Source organism: Hetaerina americana, unplaced genomic scaffold (assembly GCF_022747635.1).
Source record: "Hetaerina americana unplaced genomic scaffold, ioHetAmer1.1.p SCAF_1, whole genome shotgun sequence".
NCBI lineage: Eukaryota > Metazoa > Arthropoda > Insecta > Odonata > Calopterygidae > Hetaerina > Hetaerina americana.
In genome coordinates, this window is record NW_027286069.1 from 15,161,830 (window position 1) to 15,183,706 (window position 21,877).

The 21,877-nt window shown below is 37.6% G+C and overlaps 1 protein-coding gene across 4 annotated transcripts in view; it reads left to right on the forward strand.

Annotated features, from left to right (window-relative positions):
• The first annotated feature begins 6,314 nt into the window (after positions 1-6,314).
• LOC139688780 (EEIG family member 2) overlaps positions 6,315-21,877 on the forward strand; it is a 251,010-nt gene continuing 235,447 nt past the window's right edge. For all 4 annotated transcript variants that reach the window (XM_071586259.1, XM_071586260.1, XM_071586261.1 and 1 more), the window contains exons 1-2: positions 6,315-6,478; positions 6,692-7,119. In XM_071586259.1, the coding sequence (XP_071442360.1) occupies positions 6,971-7,119 (149 nt within the window). In that variant the 5' untranslated portion in view covers positions 6,315-6,478; positions 6,692-6,970. The remainder of the gene's footprint in view (positions 6,479-6,691; positions 7,120-21,877) is intronic.

Sequence of the window (21,877 nt, forward strand, 5' to 3'; positions counted from 1 at the left end):
AATTAAGTTTACAATAACTTCGGACCTCGATCGGAAAAATGTTATGTGAAACTCTTATCTAAAGAAAGAAATACTCGCTTTCGTGATCACGTCGACATTGAGGTCCTAAGTTTGCGCTTGGGCGAATGAATTTCATGCTCTCTACTGAAGCAAAGGTACTAAAATTTGGCAGTATGCTACAGCGAAGTTTCGCGTGCGGGAAGGTTTTACCAAGAGAAATATTCCAGCTCTGAAAAGACAAGCACACACCGCCTTTTCTAGCATGGGTGGGTGGCGTTACCAGTTCTTCTCAATATGCTGTTACATTTTGTCAGTTAAGAGAGCAGCTTTTTTTATGTGAATTTCAAAGAAAACCATTCATAACGTACGAGAGGCTGTTATTGCCTGTAGTGTTGTCCACCTAAAACGAAATAGCATACAATTGTGATTTTTTAGAAGCTGTTCCAAAGTTTAGGAAATACAAAACGCGGAAGGATCCATTTTAATTTAGTTGCTGAATTAAACAAAATCAATCAGAATTTTGCAATTCCGCTTTTATCAATTTTTAATTTTCCATCGTTTTTTCTTTTCCGCACATTTTATGCGAGAAGTGGGCGCTATTTTCTGCGCCTGTGATTCTGGCGAGAATATAAATGCGGTTTTAAGAAAAATCGAATTGTGGGAACCATCGCCCATTTACTTTAGAACCGGCTAAGGTTTATACTTAGTTCAATATGTTCCTCCTGCGGGAGTGGGAAGATCTCTCAATAATCTTCGTGGATTGAAAAGTTTCCTTCCTTTAAAACATCATTACTAAATACGAAAAATATCCGGTAAAATTCACTGAAGTGTCTCCTAATATAGCCAATAAAGTCGCAAAAATAGTCGCAAACAAGTGGTATATAGTTTTAAAATTAGCAATCAATTTCCTTTAAAATAAAGACGTACACAGATTCACCAATTTCTCTATCACCAAATTTAAAAATTTGCGTTTACCAGCTGAATTATAGAATTTTAAACTAGTAATCCAATAGCTACTAGTATATAATAACTAGCACATATGCTGGTTAATTGCAAATACGATAGGTAAAAGATATTTTCATTAGTATATCATTTTAATTTAAGTATTAATTTCAGAAAGTTATGAAAGGGACTATCAAAAAATAAGCATACTTGAAGCTACTCATTTTCCTCATGAAGCTACGTTGGCCTCCCATTGGTTTTTATTGGCTCAGTCCTTTGATAAAGTAGTTGATCACAGCATATGCACACTCATTTATTTTCAACATTAAGATTGTCCTGCAGTAATTAGAAATGATCTTATATGAGCCAAGAAAAATACCATTCTGCATCACAGGATATGAGTTGTGAGTACCTAAACATGATCTTTTTGTTCAAAGAAAGATTTTTAACAATGTACTCACCATCTAATACTTGCATAGCTCGTTCCATGAGAGTGAGGCTAGGGTTGTTGCTTAGCCTTGCTGAAAAAGTATCATTCACTGTCTAAGAGGCCCCACCATCTCATTTAGCTTTTCTTCAGCATTATCTAGAATGGTGAGAGAGGTTGGTTGGAGCTGCATTTTGGACCCCTCCAATCCTTTATCTTGTTGGACAAGGATCCAAAGTGAGCGTTGGTCACACGCACCAGAATTATCTCATAATTTTCATTTCATAGAAGCCCCCGAGACTTCATCATGCACTGCATGTTATTATTCCAAGTAATAATGTATCAATGATTTCTTTCAATTTACATTAGCATACTTGTAAATAACTTTTTCTGTTGGACCCCTGAATATTATTGCAAAAGGCAAGAAAGTATTGTTCTCTGTCTAGGAAAAAAGGCATCTGATTTTAAAATTATTATGCTTTATCTACCCAAAAAATAACCAGAAAAACTCAAAGGTAAGGGTTCTTTCAAGGAATATGACTGACAAAATGGGTAGCAAAAAATAACCAAGAAATAATGATGAATTTAACTTAAACTCCTTTAAAAACATAATACTAGTCTGGGATATTTTAACTCAAAGTTCTTAAAAAATTTGAATTTACAGGTTTATGTTTTATGCCATCTCCCCCGATATGAAGCACACTGTCTATCCCTATTTGAAATGTAAGGATGCTAAACTGATTTGATTTGTTTTTCAGGAGCTTAGTATGACCAAAACATATGGGGAATCTTTACTGCATTGCAAATGATGAACTGCTGCTGACATTTACAAAACTATGAGTGCCTGATTGGTTATTTAACAAGGCCAAGCACAACTTGGCAACGATTCATTTTTACAATTGAAAAATGTAAATGGAAAGTTTTGCTTCAATAGCATGTCCAAAGGTGATGCAAACAAACTGGGTGGCAAAGTAATAAAACCCCATGAGCAAATTTTGAATGATGCTATTCTCACTTTATGGTACCATATAGTCCACGTGGTACACAAGGTTTGTTTAGAGAGTAATGCATGGTAATTGTTTTTTTTTGATGCCAAGGGTGTGGTTTGCAAAGACTTTGTACCCCAAGGGCAGACCTTCAATGCTACCTACGAAGTTGATCTGCTCAAGAGATCAAAGAAAAGGGTTCCCCGATAGATGAATGCAAACACCTGGCAATTGAACACTTCTCTGCACATTCTCCTGAGTTCCTGACTAAGCACAGCTTGGCAAAGCTGCCCCAGCCCCCTTAAAATCCTGAGATGTCTCTGGCAGACATTTCTTGTTCCCAAGAATCAAGATCGGTCTTAAATGAGTTCAGTTTGTGATTACTGAAGCTATTCAAACTGCTGTGGCAAAGGTTTAAACAAGGTTCCCATCAATGCTTTCCAGTATGTATTCATATTGTGTTAGAGTCACTGGCAAAAATGCGTAGATGCCTATGGGGGCTAATTTTGTAATGATATCTTACATAACATTTTTTTACAGATATAATTGTATTCCTTTCTGGACAAACCTAAAATGATAGTAAGTCATTGGCGGAAGGTCTCAGAAACCAGTTTCTAATGCTAGTCGACCGGAAAATTAATAAAGGTTCTAAATTTGCCTTTCATTTATGAATTTTATCTGTCAAATAAAATAGTGGCTCCAATTTTCCCACTTAGAACTCAACAGAATTTGAAAAGATTCAGTTCATCTCCAACAAATTGTTGAATCAATGATGAGAAAAACGCTGGGGAATGTGGAATGAAGACAAGGGAATAAGTATAAGTTGGAGAGGAATAAAATTAATCATAAATTGTTTGGAAGCAGTGCTTACATATATCTTAGGTAAACTGAAAGCAGTAGGAAGTAGAATACTGAATGAAAATAAAACAACAGTGTTAGAAGCTGGCACAAGGAGGAAAGGAAGACAAACAACCACATTCTGAGAGCTGATGGATTGTTGCTGGAGTAAAATAAGGTAGAGCTATGGATTGTAAGAGGAGAGAAGAAGAAGCTATGCAAATTCAATACAATGATGCAATAATCAGTTCAGCAGGAGCTTTTATTAAGGTAAGTGAGATATCAAGAAGTATCAAGAATGTGGTTTCTTATTTTATTTGTGATGTTATTCTCAATGGAATGTAGATGCTACTGAAAAGATCACTTCAGTAACATTCCGTCAAGAATATAATTATGAGCAAAACTCTTAATACTCACTATCAGATGGATCAAATAATAAACATGCTGTTGCTGAGAAGAGAGGGAGAGGAAATAAGTTGCTGAACATCACACAAGGCAAAAAAAAAACTAATTTGGTGGTTATATGCTATAAATGGAAAATATAGATAAAGCATAAAATGTGTTTTGGAGAGCAAAGGGAATGACTATCCAGCAAGAAGAAGAGGGAATATGAGCAATGATTTGGTAGAGGATGGATTCATATGGAAATTAGGATAGAGAGATGAAGAGGCACGAGAAAGATCAGTGAATACAGTACATTATGAAGAATTTCAACAATCAGCCTGCAGGTCAACTTCATGGGCAGTATCTATAAATGAAATCACCCTGCTTCTAAATGATTACAGAGAAAGAGCATAGCCATGAGTTATTACCATTTTCTCACCTGTCCAACAATCTACAGAAATGATATACTGAGCCTCTCTGGTCGGCTGTCATCCCCCGAACGAGATAATTTGATTTTTTGGATGAATGCAGGGCAGGTTACAATTTCAATATATTCCTCTTACTATTAAATTATATAACGGTCATACAAATCTAACCCAAAATTCACAGTCAACAACTTCTTAGATTTAAGTACTGTATTTTTGATGCATTATTATTTTGTGATCAGTACCCATTAAAAAACAATAACATGGAAGTGTGGGCCCTAAGTCATCAAAAAATTCTATTGGAGGACAATGCTAATCCACATGAAAAAGTTCACTTTCTTAAACTATGATAAAACCCTGCTTAAGTTTTAATGTATACTAGTAGGTCACCGATTTAAGTAATAATCATGCTATTTTAGGCATTAAAAGTCCAGCTATACACTTAATTCTAAATTTAAGAAATAATGTTATGTTTAAGTATCAAGTCAAACAAATGTGGCTTGAACAAACTTAGGCAGGTACCTACCTCATGATTCTTATGTGAATAAAATTATGACTACACAATACACAAGTATTGTGATCATAAAACCATAAACACCGTAATCAACCCGAAGGTCGGTTTAGTAGGTGATGGTAGAGATCACCCAGTACTAAGCCCTATACGGCGTGTGAAAATTCAGACATCAGGGTAGGGGGGCCAGTTCCTTTCCCTGTGCCGGTTATGGTTCCCCAGGAAGACCTGGTACCCAAAAAATCACTTTAGCTTGGGTGGAGCTGCAGGTGCCCAGAGTGCCTTGCCCGGGAATCGAACCCGGGACCATATTCCCTATTTTGAAAAATATTTAATGAGTTAATGGTGACTATTCAGAACACTTGCACATTTCGTTTAATAATTCAATTCAGAAGAGTAGCCTTAAGGCAGTAGTAAGGTGTTTTGTAATCGAAAAAATAGTAGAAAAGTTTTGTCAGTATAAATGCCAGGCTCATTTAATAAAAATGCTTTCTCTCCAATCATATGCAATGTATACATCAGTATCTCTTTGGCAAAAAGGAAATAAGAGTTTACTAATGGTCAGCAATATAATTATGCAAGCAAGTAATCACTTTCTGAAAACATATATATGTACAGTGTTTTTAATGGTAGCAATGAACCATGGAAAATAACAGCAGCAGACAAGAGATTATTAGAAGTATTAGAATACGATGCTGCTGAAGACTGATGTGAATTCATGTATATTCCTAAGGTAATGGAATTAGGAAATTTTATTTGGAAGTTTATTTGTAAAAGTTTTTAAAACACTCTGCAGAACAGGATTACATAAAATGCGTGTCTCCCTGATACCTCTGCTCACCTGCTCTTCATTACAATGCACCTAGGAACTTGAGTGATGTATTACTAGGAACGCGTGCAGGGAAGTGAAAATATCAAGTTTGTATTTAAGAAAATTTGCGTGTTATACGTGGAAATCCAATATGTTCAAGCACATAAAAAGCTGCACATTAATTTAATCTTTATCGTTTGGCTAGAGACCCTTTTAGTTGCTTAAGATTAGAAAATGCAATCACCAACATTTAATACTCTTCTTAAGCTTATATTTAAATAAAAGTGGATCATCTTAAAGTTTTAAAAAAGAAGTTATTGTAACTCGACTGCACGAATTGGACCTATTGAAAATTCAGCAGGAGCAAGAAAAAATTCGATAACGACGTTTGCTATCTGTAAGCGCCACAGATGGGTGGATGAAATGTACAATTATTTTTGGGATGAAAATGGGAGCTGCCTAAATTATGGTTGATTGCAACACCCTGAAACCTTCAACCAGGACGATGAACATATTACTTCCTTGTACTAGGATGGGCTGTAAATTTCCGGCCTCAAAACTTTCAGAAAAAATATCTTGTATCTTTGTTAGGTCGGAAACTTTTCAGAACACCCATGTATCCATATAATTCGAAATTTATAAAATTAAAATTATGGACAAGTAATTGTTTATTTAAGAATGGTGTAATGGCTGAAAGTTTTAATTAAAAGACACAATTAACTTAATACGGGCGAAACCGTTTATTTCCGTGCATTCATTATGTTTAACAGTAACTTATAACTCATTTACTCAAATAATTACTACTTCTGCATTGACGAACCAGGCCCAACCAAAGGAATTTCGACTTTCATGTGACAGCTTTGGGAGCGGTTGGTGCATTACAATCTTCTTTTATTTAGGTCGACTGGAATCGCCGATAGAGGGCAGATACGTACAGCAACGAGTTGGATACCATACGGGAGAACGGGCTGTTGGACGTCAGAACATAAATACATCCCAGAGACTTGACAACGAAGACCCCGATGTAGCAGGGTGGCAAGTTGCTTGTTATTGTAAATGAAGTAGTTTACGTTGTGGAAATGGTATCTCGAAGATATAAAGTGTTCATCTGCTCAATTTATCCTTCGCTGAAAGTGTATTTCACATGGGAAGAAGGTATTTATACGTTCTGTCATCTCCTTCATTGTTTTTTACTTGCTTCTGGTGTTAAACCGAAACAACGAATCATTAGTGTCAATGGTTAACTTTACAAGTTAATATATAAGTTTTTCGTGTGTATTTAATGTTTGCATTCTTGGTAGTAAGTAAGGCATGTCTTCTTTCGTGATCTATGTTACTCTCATCATGTATTCTCAATTTAAATTTCAGATAGTGGATAGTTCAGAATTTGTTGCAATGGTTTCTCGTGAAAATGAATTCAACCAAAGTGGTCTGGAAAGTTCGTTATTTGGCTAGTGACTTTAGCTCAAAAGTTTTTCTCAGAAATTCAGAACTACAGTTTTGTGTGAATCAGGAGTGAATTGTACTCTTCTATCAGGAATCTTGTTGTTTGAAATATAATGCCCCATGTGAGAATGACTGTGTGTTACTAGTGTGATAATCAGTGAGTGGAAAAGGTGTTAACCGTACCGGATTTTAGTAATCAAAATGACTTTCATGATGATGAAGAAAAAGAAGTACAAGTTTCAAGTGGAGTTTGACTTGGAAGAACTTACGGCTGTGCCATTTGTTAATGCTGTACTATTCGCTAAAGTGAGGCTGCTGGATGGCGGAAATTTTAGCGAAACTTCTTCTAGGTAAATACTTTGTTAATTTTCACTTTTATATTTTTAATAATCAGCGTCTTGTTTCCTGCCTGCAAGTCGTTTGGTGATACATGAATTATTGTTTGCTCATTTTTGTCTCGAAAGTTTTGGCAAAGATAAAATTTTGATTTTCCTCCTCTGCTCTACGCTCGTTGTGTAAATGAATACCGATTAAGAATTTTGGTGAAAGGTTAACAATAAGTGGGCGTGTGAAGGGAGCTTTTCCGCTTTGACTGAGCTTAAGTGCCGAGGGTAGTTTTATCGCTTTTTCGGTTTTCACGTCTAGCATAACTTGCAGGAAAGTATAATTGCTACCTGAGAAATGTTTTCGTGTGGTCTCCCTACCTTTGGAAACTGTATTAATATTGTCGAAGGCCATCACGTGAGATATTAGCGCCAGAATTATAGTGTAAATATAATAGATTTCCTGAGGGTTATAGAGGGGATCGTTTTTGAATTTATTTTGACTTTATTTATTATGGGAAAATATTTCCCTTTTATCAATTTCAATGGACAAGGTAATTACATTGATAATTATTATCCACATATTGTTGTCGTTTTAATGTACGCCAAAAATGGGTGAAATAGTTTATCAGCGTTCACAATTGATGGCGTTTAACCTTTCACGGCGAATAGTTTTATAAACGTACAGATTCATTGTGAAGTTTGTCATTATCTAATGATATCATCCTTCATTACGATTGCTGATGCTAGTGGTGTCGGCGGGATTAAGGGTAATTTTTTTCTTAACGGTAGGCATTTGTCATTTATCAGTATTCATATGTTCAATCATCAACGTTATGCATGTGAAATCTATATTTATGTCGACCTGACTTAGGCTTCATTTATTACTGTTATAATTTCCGTTGGAATAATTAAAATTAGAAATTTAAGTTGGTTACCCGAGACAACTGCAAAACATCCTGTCGCCAACAACAATTCAAATAGGATGTACAGACATGTATATTTTCCTCTCTTTCATATTATGACAGGTCGCATAACTGCCCATCCTCTTCAGATGGTAGTCATGATCATTAGTATGGTTAGAAAGCTTCCGTTATTTCCATAGAGAATAAATTGATTCAACAGAAGATAACCGTATCTCTTCACAGTCAGAGGATCTGAACGTTTAATCAAGAAGACGGCAAAGAGTGGCCCGTTCCTGGTAGGATCGCTATCCGGGCCGCGATTTTCATGATTATTCACATCTATCGATATTTTAAAAACTATTTATGAACATATATTGTAAGGACCATGATTCATTCCCGCGATTTTGCGAGTTGAATTTTAAAGCACTTCCATTGGGTTTCCATCATTAAAATGTTATATTTTGTTTGATGATTTGCACTGGGACCGGAAGGGAGAATGTCATGATTACCAATTGATTATGCATATAATTAGTACGGTTATAGAAAGGATCTTGAATGCATGATGAATCCATTGAAAGCTGATATGACATCGTATTACGTATTCACACAGGTCGAACCAGTTTATGTTGCTCGTGGACATGTGGAGAAAGCGTTATTTTTAAAATTATCGCGGGCCATAGGAAAATGTTGCTGACTTGGTCAATATATGAATGCAGAACTAGAAATTATTTGACGAAGTAGTTAATAATAATTGGTAGAACTAGATTTCGATGACAAATGCATGCGTTAGCCGCGAGGCTATCACTTCATATCATGGCAACGGATCACCCCCAAAAAGCATTTTTGGATTGGATAAGGTTAGCCCCTTAAAACACCTAGCATTTTCAAATTTACCCTATTTAAATTTTTATACGACTCCGGCATCAGTAGAAATAAAATACGTTTGTTTAGCGGAGGACTTGTTACCAATATGTCCTCGAAGAATAATGAACTATTTAATTTGCTTTTTCCAAATATATAAATGGAGGAGGTGGCAATGCATAAATGATAGCTGCATCCAATGTTCATGGAATCTAAGGGGTGTACCTACCCACATGCGTTTCATCATTTTCATTCGCAGTGGCTTGGAAAGCATGGGTGTTAATAATTGTAGGACCGAATTACCGAATTGAATCACAATCTGAAGAACACCAAATTATGTTTTTGGAATTTTAAAAGATTTTCGGGCGTGTAAAAGTTTGCGAGAGTCGTCGTATCTTTGTTGTTTGATATGTCGATATTTTGTAAAAATAATTTTTTGTACTATGGAATTTTACAATGGTGAAACAATACTTCCAGAGAAACTGCGGGAGATGCCGCAACAGTATAGTTTCCCTGGTGAAATGTTGATATTATACATGCAATATTGACAATGTTTGCATATTTTTCACCCTCAAGGCTACGTTATTTTGAATTTATTTATGGAAATACGTACCAAGTTTCTTTTCTTGAACCATTCATGTGGTGTTCGTTCTCCATTGTTTTAGTCCTTTGCACTAGATACGTTTAACGATCCGTAATTTAAAATTAACCCCCACTATCAAAACAAAGGAACAGCAATAGTTGCAGAATAATCAGCAGGTATTCAACGTGCATATATGCATAATGTGTTGGTGTTTGATGATCATATTTTAAACCCGTGACTTCGTCGTTTGATGTACCAATATATAGCTTGTGTTTTAGACTTATAAATCGGTTGAAAGCTATAAAGCAGTCTGAGCATCGCCAACCCAAGCATAAACTATTAATGCAATATAATATAATCAAAATAAATATGGTAGGATTAGTGTTAGTGGAGACCGACGTTATTTTCTTTGCGATCCAGTGTATTTGTCAGAAACGTATTTTTACTGAAGTGCATGAGCCACTAGCTAACAGCTATAAACTTAAAAACCCGCGGATGTGGGAGAAACATTGTATTTCAAAGCTTACTAATTTATTGACCTGAGCGTAGCCGGATCTAAGGATTTTGGCGCCCGGGGCAAATAGTCCCCCCCCCCTTTGCAACCCTCCCCTTATTTACGTAAGCGATTTAGTTTGTCAAGATTTACCGTATACAGAAGGAGCAGTTGATGCTGTACGTGTAGGCGACACCGGCATATCTTCTCTCCTGCTTAAGGGCTCCTGCAGAGGAGAATAAATAACATTTGGAAAAGAAAGAAAACACGTTACGTCGGCAAAATCGCTTTCATGGCAGCTATGGCGCGGCAATCCATGAGGAAATGTTCACTTTGCTTATATTAATATTGCTTCTCTTCTTCCAAAACATGACTCACTCCGGGTCAAGTCGCGCGATCATGCTTAACATTTCTCTGACGCGCGGTATTTGGGGTCTACCTTTAGATTCCGTTCTTGCTTCTTGTTCGCGCCCTGACCACTGAGGAAGATACGACACAAAAATTCCACAATTTTGGGTTTGTGGGCATTTGCTTCACTGAGAATCCCTGTTGCAAAAACTGTCATCTCTGATCAAATGAAATTTCAAATTACCATCCGTACTTTTTCCCACCTCAAAATAGTTTTGTAATAGTTCTTACTGGATAGATGCGTGCATAATGATTTTTCTTATTCAGTTCATCGTACTTCCTTGTCTCCTTCCTGTTGTCGAAAATGATTCCTCTTTTTCTAACTCTTCTCTCTGTTCTTACCTTTCCTATGTACTATTGCCTAAAATATTTCCTGCTAAGAAAGATGTTAGGTTAAAAAACACATAGCTGCTAATATTGTCGCTACATTTAGCGACTTTTTTCTATTTTAACAACTGTTTTGATTTTATGGCAAAGAGATTTTCCTCGCGAACTCAGCGATTTCAACTGAATCATGTGAAAAAATTGATCTCTTCCTCATATTTGTGTTAATATGTGCAGTTCATACTTATTAGCAAAACGGATTACTCTAGACTGATTGGCAAAACATGGGAAGGCATGAGAAATGCCGTTACAATTACAAATTTCTTGGACGTGTTAAAACAGAATTGAGTCAATTGAATCTTGAATGAAGTAAACTGATCATTGAACAATACGTGCTTGAAACTACCCTTCTGTTTCTGAGGAATTATTGAAGGCTCGCCTATGCGCAAATTAACATGTTTGACGTGTATATTAATCAAATTAGCTTTACTTTGTGTGGAAAATTTATTCTATTCAATTCTATTACATTTATTTTATTCATAAAATACCTATACTGATAATATTTTCATAGAAACGATGGTAATTATGTATAAAATAATGCGTAAAATATTCATTATTTCAAAGCGTTGGAGCACTTTCATTGTTAACTACTTCTTTTGTGATGCATATTTTTTTAACTATTTCCTAGTCGTTTTATCCAACCGAATTTGGCGACGTGTTGAAAATAATTTTGGCAACTCTTTTTTGTCACACTCTTCATCATTCAAAAACCTCTTATTATCTTAATCCACTTTAATCAATCTCCTTAATCCACTTTAATCAATCTCCTTAATCCACTTTATCCTGCTTTTTGAAATATCCCCCAATAACTTCCTCTCTTCTTTCCCCTTGGAGTTATTCTCTTAATTTCCCCATCATGCAGCTTATATTTTTCAACACTCTTTCATACTCTATTATCATGAGTCCACGCACATCGTCCTTTTTTAAAGTTAAAAGTTTATTAACCACAACACTCCTTATCGAAGTCTTCACTAATAAGTTCTTTGCGTCGTAAACTCCGGACCCAGGTCAATAATTTGTGCCTTTTGCCAAAGAAAACCGTCTATCGTTAGCACTCTGCTTGGGATCTTAATTAGATAATTAATTTTTCATATCTTCGTAAAACGCGACCTATGCATAATGTCACCCGCGTTGAATATCATGTCTAAGACTAAGATGAACTCCCCGGCCATCGAGATTATTAAAAGAGGATTCCATCTTCACTTTTCTTCACCTGGTACAGTCTCAAGACGTTCAAGTTTTACGTCTTAGGGATGTGGGATTGATCTACTCTTCTATCGAGCCGAAGGTAGCTTGTTACTTTTGTTTAGCAAGTGGTTACCAAGATGGTTTGGTTAGCACTTCGATGTGATCGCATATCCAGAAGTTTAATACTTATAGTTTCCATACTACATTCCTACGCAATGTTGACTGATGCTCCGTATTCTTATTCTGCGTCATCTTTCCCTGCTCTTCTTTGAAATGTTGTTTTGGGTGTCTGATGATGAAGCATTTTCAACATGGAACCTGAAATGATTATTTTAAGTGGTGATTATTAGCGAAGATCTTTTGCCCAAGATTTTGTTATGATAATATTTCATAATTATGCGTGTGGGTGTTTGGAAGTTTAAAAGTAGGAAAACTTGTAATGCCACGTAGAAATAATTTCACGACAGTACTTTTTATGAATAGGATAACTGTTGTGCCACTTAATTTTAAAGAATTATCGTGTAAGTTAGGCGGACAAGAGCAGGGAACGGAAATGGATGTGTTAAAAAATAACACGTGGAAGAATGACTGATCGAACCGACATTACACTTCCTGTATGGGAACTGAGTCAGGAAAGTCGATTGGAGGCGCAATGAACATACTTTGAAGAGATTCCCTGAGAATGGGGCTTGTGCGATGTATATCTAGCATCGGAAATATCCGATAAATAGGCGTCGCGATACAAACGGATGACTTCGCATTCACATTGCATATCTCTGAAGAGTTTTTCCTGTGACATTTTTATGCTTTTCCATTTCTCTCCACGTGGAATTTGAGTATATTCGTACAGGCGTTTAGGATATTTTTGACATCGCATAACCTTTATTTTCATGGCAAATTACGCTACAAAACATCCGCATCCCTTTGCGGATCCGCATCGCGATACGATATCAATAATACACGAGACATCGCAGTCGACACAATATCTCTTAGCCAGCGCTCGACTCGATTAAATCAAGAAGGGCGACGGTCGAATGTAAACTGCTGTGGTGAATTGAACAATATGCGCGTATCCTGTCGTCAATTGTTAGACTTATAAGTCCTAATGCTTATGAGAGCGGTCATATTTTATAAAAAATATCAAAAAATTTGCTTCCTGCGATCATAAATTCAGCAATGAAATGAGACAACGAAATTAAAGAAATTATATAGGCGGAAGAGATGAAAGGAATTCATTGGTAATTAAATGTCAGCTCAATTGCGTCAGGTTGACGCTAAATGGCTAGAAATATAAATCACGGTGGCGAGTACTTAAAAGAGGAAATTAGTGATAAGCGTTGTCTCAGACAATTCGCACAAAATGAGAAATGGTCTTTGTCTTTTCCTGCATCCCTTTTGGCTAAAAGCTGTGCCCCCATGCCTGTTACTCACGCGTAGCGCAAGAGGGCGAAAACCCAGGCACACTATATTTCTATATCTCATTTCGCACATCCATAGATATATCTCGTTTCCCTAGTAATTCCCCAGCATTAAGGATAAGCTCGAGAGCGTCTTGCTCCGAAATTTTTGCTTACTCTCCTCGTGATTGGATGGGCTGCATTCTTATGTTTTAGTAATGATGAATTTTCTTTCAGTTCTATATTTACCTCCGTCAATGAGGCCGCGTGATTTGAAATGCTATTGGCTTAAGATGGTGGGTGTTGATGTTGGTGAATCCTGATGAGGTTGGGAATTAATCCATTGGGAAGTGGAAATCGGTACTGTGGTCCTGGTCGTGCTTTTACCAAGAAGAAGGAAATCCGGGTCCTGCTCGAATGACTTGGAAGTGCGCGAGGCTCACACCGGCATTATCTTCTTCTTGGTCTGATTGTCCTCGCGACATCTGACCGATGTCGGGTCTCTTGGAAGAATTAAAACTTGTACCGCAAGGAAGTCCCACCAAGCTGCTCCCTCTCGCCGTCTTGAGGACGCGATCCAGTTCCGCCCCGGGCAAGGACGCGCCGTGGAATGTCTTGTCCTCCGCGCGAGCCCCCCTTTCTTCTCCCCCCCCGCGCCTATACTTTCTGCGTGACGTGGCCGCATGCCCGCATGGAACTCGTCCGGCCCGCGGCCCGCCTCCTGTATCGCTCAAACAGAGTGATAGGGTACAGACTGACATTTTATCGCAAAAATGTGAAAACTATTCTGCCCTAGCTCAATAAATAGAAAGAGAGTGTTAATCCTTGGTAATTTGTATGAGTTCGTGGGCATATATTTTAACTTTTGTGCCCATTAAAAGTTGTTTTAGCGCGTTCGAATCGGCGATGAACTTGGGAAGTACGATAAAAAATAATGTTATGAATGTATTTTGCGAAAGTTGAGGTGGCTAATGAACGCTGTTTTAGGGGAAAGATAATCCATATGGTATTAAGTATCCTCTAATATTTCTATTCAGTTTCTCAATTTAAAGAATGGCTATTAAATCAGAAATATCACTGAATTGGGTAAGGCTATGTCGATTAAGTTAAAAAACGTATAGTTGGAAAGAATAATCTAGTAATATCTCTCTTCTCTTTCACTCATTAGTGAATGACGCTCCTGATGATGTCACTAGGTGACGAAATAGATCATGTAGTATGAAGAGCATTTTATTGTAGAAAGTTCAGTGTTATTTCTGTAAATTCGTGGAGGAAATTTAATGGAGCCATCAGCAGTTTCTCCTGTCGATGGCTTTAATCTAACCAAGTTCCAGAATTCAAGGTAAATTGTTGAAATAATTAAAGAATAGTTTCAGTCATCTTAGTAAATGTTTGACACCAGCGAATTTTCGATCCTGCCAGTTAGCATTTATAGGTTGTCATTGAAGGATTATTTGCAATTATTTACTGTTTCAGCATGTTTATTAAAATAGAGTTGACGAATGGTACGTATGACACTTTAAAAAATTATTTAATTTGAACAGTTCAAATTGTTCTATGTGTGGAAAGTCAGATGTAATTTGGGAAACCTGTCATCATTTGGGGGGGGGGCTAATTATAGACCTACAATTCAGGGCAGATCTGTCAATTTGTAAAAAATATTAGCGAGAAAAGGATTATGTAGAGCTATATGCACACACCCCCTCTGCAAAACTAAAGTACGTAACGTTAATAAAATAGCACCAGAATAATCCTAAAAAATAAATGAAAACAGTTTTGGAAAGTGCGGGCCCAAACAAAAAGGTATCAATAAACCAATTAAATAAAATTAAAAGGAGGACCGTTATATATGCAAAATATCTTTATGAGAAGGGAATCAGCTTGGGAGTTTTTTTAGAGAAATAATATAATATGCTTCTTCAATAACGGCTAAGGCCTTTGCGGTGAGAAAGGCTGACCTAAGTTTGCACAGAGAATCATTGCGACAGCTTGACAGATTGGCCTTATCCGATATATTAAGAGAAACATATTTAAATAGTCTTGCGCAATTCACTCTCACAGCAAAAACACGGTTAGGCGCCGCAAAATATTTGATCGGGATCTTGTTTCCATCTGTCATTTCATTTGCGTAACCTTGATATTTGCCCTCGTTATTACCCACGTTTTAGGTTCTGGGCGATGGGTGGCCCACCACTCAGGTTAACGCATGTTTGCCATTCCGCTTCGAACGTTACTCTGCGGTGAGATCTGTGCAAGGCGAAAAAGCTTTCGCCTGATTCGAAGAAAAGTTTGTCGAGAGCATTCCATGTCGCAACTCTTGGGAAAGATACCGACCGTGATAACTCCTCGAAAATTAATAAGTCTAACGCAGACTGAAAGGTTTGTAACGTTTTGTTTCATTGACGAGTGAGGTTTAATATTGTACTCAATAATATTCAATTGAACTAGAAGAGACTTTTTCGGTTGTAGTTATCTCTTCAAGAAAATGTCGTGAAGGGTTTTTGCAGAATTTACAATTTAACGGCCGGATTTTGGAAATAATTGCGAAAGGCGCCATGATGAGCATTAAGCATTTACATGATTTCATTGCATACCACCATAAAGTTGTGCGGCGGTTGGTGATTTCAAACCTTTCATGAACCCTCCAAATGGTGTGTTATTAAAATGTTGGGGAGCAATGGAGAAGTTGACACGATGGAAATCATTTTTACATATTGCATTGCAATCCCTACAGTATCTACTTGTCAAGCATTATTATATGCATGAGAGACGAGTTGCTTTAGTCGGTTTCAATAGAATAGATTGGCGGATAAAATAAACTAATCTTGTCTACAATAATATTTCTTGAGTGTTCGCGGGGTCAGTTGTGATCTATTGTCGTTAGTGGGAAAACCGACTTTTCTTTATACCTGTCGATTCTACTGTTAATCTCCAATTTTATCTTCATGATATATCTCCCCGTACCGAAATGCTAGGTTAGTTATTCATTGTTAGCGTCTCTATAATAAGAGGCCCGCCTTTTATTAAATTGTACCTGGCGCGTAGTCCGAAACAAATGTAAAAAACCCCTCGAGTTTGATTTGCTCTGCCAGGAAAAACTTTCACAATCGAACAGCTGTTTGATAAAATATTTCATAAAAATATTCTTCCTTAATATACGAATTAGGTAGGTATTAATTGGACGATCCCCGTGACGTGATAAGAAATAAGAGCTAGCTACTTTGGTATTATATTTTTTCAATTTGATGTTTGGTTTGGTTGAACAAGCCCTAGTGAAAGTTATTACCCAAGGACGTAAAAACTTGCGAGAGCCAAGTTGTGAGGTGCTATCCCATTGCGAGTGGTACATTTACGCTTGCTAAAAATTAATCTATACTTGTATAATGCTTTAGTAATCATCTCGGACCCAGTCGAAATTACATCATTGTCCCAGGTAGGGCAGCAATACGAGTTGTATCGGGAGCGACACCAGTATATTTTTTAAAATTTCCTATCTGTGTGTTTTTAACACTATTGTTTTTACTGCTCGCAAATTTTCCTGTTTGAGGAGGTTTGAAATGCTTAATTTTTCGGTTTTTAAGTGCGCGGCCCGGATTTTGCAGTCGGTGTATATTTGAATTCGTGGGATATATTATAAGAACTTAAATTCCTTTGAAATTTCGTTATCCAATGGAAATACCACTTCATGTGGCTAGGGAATAGTTGTCCTGAGAAGTGTTCTTCCTCTTCACAGTTTTAATTTCTATTGTAAATAGTATCCTACCTACATTTTACCACATCGTTGTAAATCTAGCCGTGGAAATCACTTAAAAAAAATGTAGTGAATAGTTTATTTATGCACGATATTTATATAGTATTGATTAAGTTATACATTTCTTTCGTAGTGACGCGGTGTTAGGAAATAGTTAAAAGTTGGTCGCTGGTTTTTCTTTTCTAATGATTACGTTTACTATTTGTATAAAAAACCATAAACACCGTAATCAACCCGAAGGTCGGTTGGTAGAGGTGATGGTAGAGTTCACCCAGTAAGCCCTATAAGGCGTGTGAAATTCGCACATCAGGGTAGGGCCAGTTCCTTTCCCTGTGCCGGTTATGGTTCCCCAGGAAGACCTGGTACCCGAAAAATAGCTTGGGTGGAGCTGCAAGTGCCCAGAGTACCTTGCCCGGGAATTGAACCCGGGACCCTCCGGTCAGTAGTCCAACGCTCTACCCCCTGGACTACCGCGACCCACACTATTTGTATATGGGCTTGGTATTTGTTGCATCTATCTTTTATCTATTTTAGCGTCGGGTTTCACGTGTCGTGTCAGATGAGATATGGAAATGCAGCAATCATTAGTCAGTATGCCCTTAAATAATATTCCATAGCCGGTAGACTATCACAATAATTATCATTGCATCTTTGAGGTTCATAAAAACTAATCCAAGTCTGGAATTATCATGTGCTTAGCTGGGGGACATGTGGGTTTATAAACTATTTTGCCACAAGAATTCCTTTATTCAAACTCCAGTTAGGAGCGAGTCTCCGCACGTTGGTGCTAATAAAGTTAATGCCCTAGCCTCGCATCGAAGACGTAATGTGCCCTTCAGTTGAAGCCACCCTTTCTTTTTGCCCACTCACCTTGTCACGCGGCCGTGAATTTTCTCTTACAATATCCATCCTTCCTCCTATTGTGTTCGCGCGTATTATTTTTTTCGAGTGATAAATAGCCTTCAAAATTGTATTCCTCAAGCTTGTTACGCAACTTTAAGACTAGGCCTTCATTTGGAGCCTACGGCCACAGAAATTGTGAAGCTCCTGATTTTAAAATTTGCGGTTTCGCTAAACCATGCGTATGTATGCGTGTACTTGTATATCATATGTATACGTGTAACCAACAGTGTTTTTCTCTTTCGATAGCTGAAAAATTTTCTGATAACGAAGTAATCCTTCATGCGTTGATTTCAATTTGCTCACTCGTATTTCTGCGTAAATTTCATTAATATCAGACATTTATTTTTGTATTAAATTTATACGTAATTTTACCTTAAAGCACCCTATAATACTTACCAGTGGACATTATAATGACTAACACGCCTCCTATGGTTCCAGGTCGTAGAACGTTTTCCCTAGAACATTCAGTTTGTTTTAAATAAGTTCCCAGCTCAAGGGAAAACCAAGAGAATTAGTGATGCACAAAAAACAAAGCAGAAAAAGGCGATCATTTTATTCCCCAATTTGCAGTTTGGCAAGGTTAAATTGCTTTTCTTTTCGTGAGAATGGCCTGCTGAACTCTCTTGCGGAAGCGCTTTGTTTGGCTCATTTTTGCGGAAAGAGAGAGAGGCACCGGGCGTTATCAACCGTTCATCATTGACGTTCCAAAAGAGGAAGCCATCCGGGCGTCAAATACTAGTCTTCTCAAAGAGACGCGGGTGCCGCGCGCCTGCCGTGTGTCCTTTTGTGAAGCCATCTGGAGATATCAAATCAAGAGTCGTGGCTAATTTTTTTTGTCTCTCAATGGGGAAACATTTCGATCATTATCTCGCGGAACAATCATGACAGAATAACATCATTGTAAATTCATCCTATTTTACTTGAAGAAGATTAGGGTGGCGACAGCGTTTCATCGTTCCGAGGAAGTCGCAGAAGAGAAGTGAACTTGTGTACGCATTCAGAGGTCCTTTAATTGTGATTCCGTCTCTAACCCTGCTGCTTGATTCTTTCGATTACTTACTTATTCATTTGATCTGATTTCACTCAGGTCTGTTTAAATCATATTTAAATGCAATTGCCCTGGAGGAGTCGAGGCCGTTCTTAGTGTGGGGAATAAGCTTTCGGCCTCCGTAGTCTGGAAAAAATATCCTCTACTCATTCCGTATGTAAAATTTGATTGATCGGTTTGTTTTTATAAGTTTATTGACCTCGGTTACTTAAAAAGATCGGTTGCGAAAGAATTTTGCATTCCCTTGCTTCAAATTATCATTATCATGGCATAGCATTCTTGTGTTTTAATTTATATATTTTAGGATTTATATACATAAAAATTTAACCTATTCATATCTTATTGGCATTGCTGCCGAACTCGCCCCGTGGTTAGGCCTCACATTTTTTACCACTGAATTCCGTACAGTCACGGTCAATTTCGCGGTAATGTAATCTCTCGTGATTCATTTCACTTTTGACCGCCCAAGTCAACCATATTTTCTCGTAGGTAGGTTTCCGATGTTGATGTTTTGAAACGGAGCCGTTTATGTTTACGAAAATGCGTCTCATTCCTCTTATTGATCTGGTATGTTTTGAAGAATTTTTGAAAGAATAAAGAAGGTTATATTGCACGAAAGTGCCTTCCCATAATTGAAGGGTCGATGGGGTGTCCTTAGACTTCCAATTTTCTCCCTTTAATAGCTCCCCGAGAAGCAGTCGCATTTTCCCGTTTGGCGATGTTTCCCGAGAAATTTTTCTCTGTTTTGCTTATTCTAAATAGGTAGTTAGTGCCCTTCATGATAACTTCCGCTGACCGAAGATGAATTTCTTCAGGGGGAATCTTTGTTCATCGTTATTGTGAGCGCATCACTCTTGATATTCTTCTTTGCATCCTTTAAATGCTGAAATTTGCGGTTCTCTTGTCGCCGCATTTGTCGAACGGCGTGTCATGTGAACCGTTTCCGAGCCGTCGTGTTCGAGGAGGATGTTTACGAATTGGAGGCCGATGTTTGTTTGGCCCATCCACCTCTCTGGGTGATTCATATGACTCACAAGTTTCGCATTGCTGCGAGGCTCTAATATCTCCCCTCCGGTTGGCCTCCGCCTGATATCGATTTCATATCTCACCCTCCTCCCCGGTTCTTTCCTTCGACCCTCATTCTTTTAGGCGGGCGACGTGTCAACGTGTGGCGGTAAACAAAAACTACAGCCGTACATGTCACCGTTTTTTCTTAATAGCTGAATGTATTGTGCTATAAGGTCGGTTTGACCCTTGGATGGATGTGCTGGTACTTGAGACGCACCTTTCACCCTGTCATCCTTCCTGCACCGATTTGTCATGTATATCTCAGGCTCTGTTCAAACAGTCCCTCTTTCCCATTCGGCCCCTCACACACCTTAAGGATATCAACTGCATCATCATTTATTTGGATTTCCCATACAGGGATATCCAAAATTCTCCCATAAAATTTTAAACCACCGGCTGCATTATAATCTCAGCCCTTCTATGCTGACATAAGAGTGACGGTGTTAGTGGTGGAAAGAAGGAAAAAATGGAATAAAATGATCTTTTTTGCCGTGTTTTGAAGAGAAGTGAAAGTATAAATCGTTCTACCTCCGTAGTGGTTGCTAATTTCTCCACTCACAGGCGGACGGACCCAGGGTCAGGCAAAGGGAGGCGTTTGTTTTAAATGAAAAAAATTCTACACGAATATATTTTTTCTGTTGTCAGTGTTATATTCTATAAATTGACTCATTAGTGTATAATTCATATTTCATGCATTAAAAATAGATAGGACTCTTAAGGACAACGATCTTCATTAGTTGAAATCTTTTTGGTGGTTGACTTACGTGAAAAAGATGAAGAATCATGAAACGGGCACTGAAAGTCTGATAATTAATATTAGGCCTAGTTACCGTGTCATACCTCATGAAACTATTTCATTGTAATGTGTATCGTATTTGTACCGTGCCATTTATGGCAGATGGCATCAAGTAATACAAGCATAGTTCACATTTATATTTTATTTTAAAAACTCTACGTCGTCCTTACGTGTGGCAAAATATTAAGTATGAACTTCTAAAGGATATTTATTTTGCCAATGAGACATTCTAGATGGCGGCATTACCCCATTATCCTCTCGTTAATGACTCCATTGTTCGAAGGGGTAGAGATAATTTGAATCTCGATGTTCGGCAGTGGAGCTCCTCATTACTGCGGTTAAAGTGCCAAAATTATGACGGTTTTAAAGATAAATCTTGTTTTAACTGAGCCCTCAAAGCTAACAGTTTTCGCTTTATGGTTAATCTAATTCAAAATATTCCTATCGCTACATGCTACCAAAATGGGACGGAGCTTATTTTCTAGTTTGAATTTGTTCTCGTATAGTTGATCTATTGGTTAATGCTTGGTTTAGAATTACGTATTATTTTGTTAATATATAAATTTAATCAAAGCGCTTCGTAGTTTAGCGTAAGTGATTTAATGGGCCAGGAGAATTTTAGGACATTTAACTTGTTGGCGTTAGTCGATTAGTTCACAATTCGTGGTGAGGCCAGATCGTTTAATACGCTATATTTGGACATGATTGTGCACTCTTGCTCCAGCCAATGTATCAAGAAATTTCGTATTTTCCTTACATCGGAGCAGACTGGCCTTGAGAATGGTCCGCTAGTGTTGGTTGTATCCTGGAGAGAAAATAGCCTGGAGGGTGTCGCTCCAGCACCTAGTGGGAACACTCGGGAGGAGGTTCAATCGTGACTTTACTGGTTATGCCAACTTAGCTCATGTATTAATCACGAGTAATGGAATCAATGGTATCACCCATTCATGCGTTTCGCAAACAGATACGATAGAATACACAGTTAATAAGCTCGTTAAAA